General features: G+C 46.5%; 2 protein-coding genes across 2 annotated transcripts in view; one reads left to right on the top strand and one right to left on the bottom strand.

The window, feature by feature from the left end:
- The window catches only part of T265_15384 (hypothetical protein), a gene marked incomplete at both ends in the record, with an annotated part of 13,351 nt that extends 12,940 nt beyond the window's left edge, over window positions 1-411 (bottom strand). Inside the window, one exon of the mRNA XM_009177851.1 lies at window positions 78-411. Within this exon, the coding sequence (XP_009176115.1) occupies window positions 78-409 (332 nt within the window). The remainder of the gene's footprint in view (window positions 1-77) is intronic.
- The window catches only part of T265_11246 (hypothetical protein), a gene marked incomplete at both ends in the record, with an annotated part of 15,875 nt that extends 8,842 nt beyond the window's left edge, over window positions 1-7,033 (top strand). Inside the window, one exon of the mRNA XM_009177850.1 lies at window positions 6,805-7,033. Within this exon, the coding sequence (XP_009176114.1) occupies window positions 6,805-7,033 (229 nt within the window). The remainder of the gene's footprint in view (window positions 1-6,804) is intronic.
- Window positions 7,034-7,693: the final 660 nt, after the last annotated feature.

Genomic DNA, 7,693 nt, shown 5'->3' with positions numbered 1-7,693 from the left:
CTAGGACCTAGCGTGGCTGCGTCGTGCTGGTTCTCCTGGGGGTTCTTGTAGAGGCTTGATCAGACGAAGGCACCGACGTAGAATGTAGACTTGATATAGTTTGTTGACCCTGGTTGGAATTCCCCGATGGTAATAGGGGATCAGTATGGAGCCATGAGGAAACGCCACAAGGGCAGTTTGGACCTGAACAGATGGGATCAGCCGGCTGAAGCCCCCTGCCACAACCTGAAGAAGCCACACCAGTTGCAAGGATGCGACAAGTGTTGCACGCGGATTGGACAGAGGTCGGCAAGACCGTGGAGGAAAACCACTGGTTGGGATTTCTTCTCGAAGGCGTTTTCGAACCCAAATTCACACCGAAGTTGTAACAACCTCCATGCTTATCCAAGGCGGAAAATGAAGTCCCCATTACTAAGAGGGGGTTCGGGGTGGGGGAAAGATAACGAAAATTATTCACAATTACAGGTATGAATGGACCACCAATCCTATACACGTAAAATAAACAGGTGACAAAACCCATAGACTAGCAATTTAGAAGTTGGTCCCTCATACACAACTATCTTAGCACTGGCTCGTCCACACACACGGACAGAAAATTAAAACGACGTCCAAGATGGACCATCAAATGGACCGAACCAGAATCACTATAGCCTAGGCTGGACCTAAACACATGTAGGTTTCCCCATCGATCCAACACTTGTTCACTCACCCTAACACACGAAAATCCATCGACCGACAACCAGCAAAGATTTAGCTTACCTTAGCTGATTGGCTATTCTTCCGCCTTGAATCTCGACCAACCTCGGAACCTAGTCACTTGGCCTGACAAAGCCTGTGTCAAAGGTGAAACGTTGCCCAGCAATAAATCTACCGGTTGTGACCAAACTTTTTCGAAAACGTTGGTCCCCCCATACTTTCCCTCATACCTTCATCATCGCATATGTCCAACGTTGAAATAATGACTACTCCGAAGTAATGGCGCAGGAGAGTGTCCTGGGTGTGAGGCAGCTGACGGAAGTCTACCAACGGTCTTTTCCAAAGCAAACTAACTCTGGCTTCAGCACTAGAAACCCTGATGACCTTAGAAGTTTTTTGCAAATTCATCCGTACAATTTATTATTACTAGCATGTGTTCTCTCAAAGTAATTCGTTCTGTTGCATCAGCACCACTAACAGTGGCACTTCGGGTAAACGAAATTGATGCTTCAATCGCACCGTCACCAGCACTAACAATTGGAGTATGGGTAGCAAACTCGGTGCTAAACATCAAGACCTTGTTGTAAAGTAGGCGTAACTTTTCTGTGAAGGGGATCGTGTTGCCAGAAGAGAATAGACTAACGAACGTCGCTTCAGGGCAGCCGATATTAGTAGTAGCCAACAAGCATCGGAAACGGACGCAAGTCAGGATGCGAGTTTGCCCCATAGGCACAAGTGGAGCCACCTCAGCAGTCCCAAGTGAAGGTACAGTGAAGTAATGATAGTGGTCTTAATCACTGTGCGCAAGTCAGTCACGTGGAAGAACTATGACGATGGGGGAAAGTGTGCAATACGCTGCGATAGACACTCGCTCATGAATTGAGTTGGCAATAATGGGAGACTCAGATGGATTTCACCTGAATCCCTCGTTTATGACACTTACTAACCAAAGGTGCTGCACGAGAGATTCAGCGGAAACTCAGCGTTTATCGTAACATACATACAATTTGGTATTCACGATGGAATAAAGGACGACTAGGCCACCGGACGAACCCCAAGAACGGTGAAAACGGTAGTGCGCCACCCAGAGTTTTCACTGGTTTTATGAGTAGTATTGTACCTTTGATGAACAGAACATTCTGTGTGAGTTGTGAGCTTAGAAAGTAAAGTATGTGATTGGTTGTCCAATTTGGGTAGTACGAGCGGATAGCGGCAAACACGTAACTCCTCTGAAGTGTGAAAACGAGTGCAAAAGTGTGGGTCACGCAGAACAATGTAAGAACGGTTGTGCTTGGCTCGAGATACTGAACGATGTTACTAGCACTGATTTTGCCAGCTCCTATACCGATTTTGTCTGTGTTTATAAGTATCAGCTTAATGTCAGATGGATGCACTAGTCTAGCACTAGGTTATTTCCTTTAGTCCTACTGACCTTTCTTTTTTTACAACGATGTCTTCTTTGAATAAATTATATGAGGCATGACTTACTAGTGTTGCCTTAAGTGATGAACTACAGTGTTGCACACATACCCCTTGAAAAGAGCGTTTCTAAGAAGAGACCACAATGCCCGGTTTCAAATTTATTTGCATCACAAAAGATAAGGTGTCTCCCACGAGAGTAACTTGCGATAAAACGGTCGTCTGTTCTCTCCGACATGAAAGTGTTCACTATACACGCAACAAACTGCAGGGGGAAATAACAGGGTTTATTGCACACGGAGCAATAGTAGTGGGAAAAAACAGTCAGCTGTAACACCATTTCGTTGCCTAGCTGCCATGCCACGCGAAGGAAGCACGAGGGCTGGGATACTGCCAGGTTGCCCAAGCCTAGACAGGAGAAGTCGAGAGGCAGAGGTCGGACTCGAACCACAGACCTTCTGGTCAGTAAATTCGCGCTCTAACCACTTGAGCCATCTCGCCCCTAGTAGTGGGAAACAGGATTAGTCGTGACAGTTGCCCTCTAGGATACCGCACATGATAATCGAAACGATAGAATCTGTGCACACCCGAACTTTGGGTCTGTCGTAAGGATTCTGCTAGTTCACGAATCGCCACTGAACAGCGACAGTCGTGTTTGTCTGCGTCCACCGGATATTCCCAAACTACGGAATGATGATAATCTCACCGCAGTACGCTCGAAGTGACGACAACGTGGGTAACACACACCCACCCATATCTGCATATCCTGCATACCTTGATCAGTTTTTTCACTGACAAGGACCTCACGCAAAACAAAAAACTGACTCTTATTCTCGCGCTCGTGACCGTAATAACTCAGAGCAAAGCTAAGAGTGATAGAGCCGAGAGAATTAGAGGCAAATAGCTTGTTCAATAAAACCAGGTTACGCAACATTAGCAAAAACAAGCGTCAAGCACTTCGACAGTGGAACTAAGGGGTCTCTGACACCTGGAGGAACTGCACTACCGAAAGGGGCAAACTTGAGGATATCGACATCGGAGTCCAAGAGTGATTGTAGATAAAAAATAAAAAGACAATCGTTCAGCTGTAACATCCTTCCGGTGCCCATCCGCCATACCACCCGAAGAAAGCACCAGGGCTGAGATACTACTGGTTACCCAAGTCTAGACAGTGGAATTCGAGAGGCGGAGGCCGGGTTCGAACGATAGACCTTCCGGCCAGTTAAAGTGGCACTCTAAACGGAGGAACGACTGTAGGAAACAGGACGAATAAACATACCAATCACGCGGTCAGAAATGCTAATTGGTGCGCACTGTAAAGGGTCAAAAGTTTAAGGAAATCTTCGTATAAAAAGCAAAAGCGTTTCGGAATAAGTTACTGTGTCGAGGTTCTGACAGGAACCGTGGTTTAATGGTCGGAATTGTGTGAGGGTTACGGAGCAAAAACTGCTAACAAACTTGGTGGAACACGAGTTTACTTCAGAGCTGTGTCCCGATGTGTTTTCTTCGTAAAGAGGATACTTGTGCAAGAATTAAGGAATTGAGGTCGAGCAATGCTACTGGTGACATGAACGCTGCTGTGTAAAGTGATCACTCGTAGTGGTGGGGAAAATCAAACGATTGAGGGGTTTGATAAAACCACAACACGGAACGAACTAGCGTACGATTGGAACCAAAGAGAGATCTACCATGGGCTAGAAATGTATTTGAATCCCAGATTTGTCTTCTTGACAAGGACTTCGCAAAGAGAAATACTGTCGTCTTTTGTTGACAGCCGTGTAAGTGGGACAAGACCAACTGCAGTTTTTGTTTCTTAATACTCAATACAAAGTCCAATCACCGGATGCAGGAACTATTCACTCCACAAAACTAACCCATAAGAATAGTTTACCAAAACAGTAAATGCACTGGAGGACGTCCCTGACGAAATGGAAGTGCTTCAAATGAGTTATCAATATTGTTCCTTTTTTGGTTTAACACAACAGGCAAATGCTTGGTCACGTGCGGCTTTTTAAGTGGTGGTGCAGGTGCAGCGCGACAGGATGGTGATAGTGATATGGAAATCCCCAGCGAATGTGAGCTTCAACGAATACGCCATTTTCGAGAACTACTTCCAGAGTCGACCCAAATCAAGTATTAAATGGCAGACGGTGGTGCGAGTTGCATTGAAAACATGGAGGACGAAGCTTACTCAGCAAAACCAAAAAGTGAATCAGAGGTGACATTGCTTACACTGAACGCACTTGATAGTTTCCACTCGTTCATTTGTCCCGCATCCTTCCCAAAATAAATACTATCCAACGAAAGCATCTACATTTCGAGTAGTTAAGATATTAATGCAAAAAGCGCTAGAGCCAATGTCCACTCAATCGTTACTACGATATATTATATTATATTATTATTATATCCGTTTCACATAAAGCAATATAGTTTGTAAATGTGGGGTAAAAAGCGTATGGCTCCAAATAAGTATACTTCAGGAGAAACACTGTGGGAGATTCAAAGTATACAACTGAAATATACGAATCCTCGCGATTAGGACGGCAATGCATGAAGATAAGTGACTTACCACTAGTTGATCTGTCCGGCGAATTCTGTTCTCTGTAGTTCTGCTATAAATTGAAGTAGCATCCATCTGCTAGCCTGAGTAACAACGAAGTGTTCAGCAAGCAAGAGGATATGAACTGAAACGGAAAGGTAAAAAACATGATAACTTCAGAACTAGGAGCAAGAAAATGAGTGGCCCCGACTGCTTATGCGTCCTCTTTTAGGATGCAAGGTGATAGGACGGTTTGGGGAGAAAAGTGGACGCTTTATGCGCAACTCCAAGTTAGTCTTCTGAAACGGCCTCACAAATGTCTGTGAGTGGGGCTTAAGAAATGCTCTAAAAGTGCTCTACTGTGGAGGTTAAGAGCTCCAAAAATTGACCTCACTTTGCAGGTTAACCTAATGGCTTTTTCCTAACAGCGTTCAGCCGTAGCACCCTTCCGGTGCCTAGCTGCCAAGCCACCCGAAGGAAGCACGAGGGCTGGGATACTGTCAGGTTGCCCAAGCCTAGACACGGGAAGTCGAGGGGCGGAGTTCGGATACCAACCACGGACCTTCCGGTCAGTAAATTCGCGTCTAACCACTTAGGCCATCTCGCCCCCCAGCAGCGAAAGACGAATGATCATGTTCCTTAGGGACAAGATACTACTTCCAGACCTCATAATAGACGTCTAAGCATGTGAAAATTCACTATGAGCACCTTTGACGAGGGTGGATTTACGCAAATAATTTGAGTCGAAGATGCTTTGTGAGTTTCGTGACAAAGAACTGGCGAATAGCGCCACTTTGAATCTAAGCAAAACGATATCAATCTCTGAGCGTTTCACCTGAACTAATGCTATCACCTAGTCATGGTTGTCGGGCTTCTGTGCCGCAATGATCATCCGGGCTATAGTGGCTAGAACTCAGTTCCTAACGGTTCAACCATGCCAGGGAGGCCAACTGGGAGCAGACAACCCGCATTGAGTATCCGTACTGTGGAGAATCGTATTGCGAGGTGGTTTGGAGGTAAAGTTGTACTGTCCTCTGCGATAAAAGTGTGGAGGCAGTTAGACGTTTCCCTCAGATGACCAATAAACCCATACTTAAGAAAGCAGCGATTCTGGCTTCCGCCGAGGAAGGACAGATTAGAGAATATCGATCCCCAAAACCGCACACTCCGATCGTCCAACGGTCGACCATGACCGCCGGCAAATTATTCAATACGGTCGAAATAGTTTCAAAACCAAAGAGTCCGGTACTGCTCAAAAGGCACCTGCTGTGCGCAGCTGCATTAGGAGTGAAACAGTAATACCCCACTCCCTCCGTCCTTGGAGCAGGCTTGCCATTTGCAGTCAGGTGTGTCAGACTGTTGAGTCACCGGCTCTGAGAAAGGTTCCTCAACAAAACGCTGATAACCACTGCCTCACGGTTCAGATTTTTTAGTCAAAAGCTCAAGGTGAGGTACCTTAACCAAGCCCTCTTCTTCGGCTTAGGCAACCTGGAAGTCACACTCGCCCTTTGCAGCCCTTGGCTCGCCGGCCCTCCGCTACATCCATTCCCCACCTATTGAACGATGCAGTGCGATCAGCCCGTTTTCCAGTCCCCTAGACTGTGTTCCGGGTGAAAACTATCATCTAGAAAAACAAACCTAAATGAACTCTTACCAACCTCGGGAGATCTGATCCACCTGTCAGCCTTCAATGCTCGTAGTGTGTCAAACTGGGCAACAGGCACTTCCTGCTGANAACTTTGATTCCCTCTGTCGATGTATGGTGGGTCTCCGAAACACTCGTACAAGACCTCACTTCAGTTGTGCACCTCAAGCTAATTAGGATGAGCTCAAATGTTCCACATTTCACTCTTGCGTATCTGGTGATCCTGTCGCAATGGTTCATGGTATCCACAACGTGGGAGTTGCACTCAGCCATAAGGCTGAAAGAGCCCTACTGGAGTAGATCCCAGTAGTCTTTACGTCTGGCTAAATTAAGATCAACTCGGGTCGATGTGGCAGACGGAGTTCATTCGTCATATCGGCATACGTCCCGACAAAGAAGTTCTGGGACTGAACCTCAGTTAAAGATTGTCGTTCCTTCTGGGGTACGCAGTTGGAGTATGATCATGCCCTTGTGCGAGCCTGGTTATCGCTTTGCTATTCATCAGCATTACGTGTGCCAAGCAGAACAGTTCCATTCATCAACTTCGGCAAGTTTCAGTAGCTCAAGTGTATCGAGCTGACCTGGCTAGAAAGCTAGCGGAAATGCACAGTCATGCGGATGACGAAGATTGCTCAGAGGTTGAATGGAAGCGAGTCAAAGAAGCCATGCTCTCATCTTTTAAAACTGTTTTGTTCAAGCAATCCGACTCGACCATGAATCGTCGAGATCAGTAGATCTTATTGCTACCAGAAAGGCCATACCAGCAACAAGCAACTGTGATGGTGCACGTAGATCCCGCAAACACCGGATAATCAGGAGCTTGAAGAATGACAGAGAACGCTGGTGGATTTTGGAGGCCCAGGAGATGGAGAGGCATTTCGCTGTAGGCCCTGTTTCAGCCAATTTGGTCAACCGGTCAAAATAAAGCAAATGTCAGCGAAAGGATATGCGAAAAAGGCGGAACGGCAATTCGCTCACGAAATCGTCGTCTTGTGCGACGGGCTGAGCACTTCCGAGAACAGTCCAGCTGTGAGCAAATCGAAAAACCAGGTGGGCCTGAATAAAAATCGAAACCAGCCTGCGGCCAACAACCGAAATCCAGCGTGAGATTTCAATCCTCAAGTGCAACAAGTCACATGACACGGATAGCCTACACCTCGCACTCTTCAGGGAAAGTGCTGAGATCCTTGTGAACAGTCTGAAAACCATACTGCAGATTTGAAATGAAAACAGAATATCAGCCGAATGGAGCTCCTCGTACGTCATCCCGGTCCTCAAAAGGATCTGATGGAACATCGGATTGGCAGTGCTGCGGAACGCCAGATGGTCTTATAAAGAAGAGACTCGCTCGATAGACGAACTGCTCACGGTCCATAAGTTACGCTGAGTAGGAC

This window comes from Opisthorchis viverrini, assembly GCF_000715545.1.
Source record: "Opisthorchis viverrini unplaced genomic scaffold opera_v5_462, whole genome shotgun sequence".
NCBI lineage: Eukaryota > Metazoa > Platyhelminthes > Trematoda > Opisthorchiida > Opisthorchiidae > Opisthorchis > Opisthorchis viverrini.
This window is presented reverse-complemented; position numbering and strand designations above follow the sequence as displayed.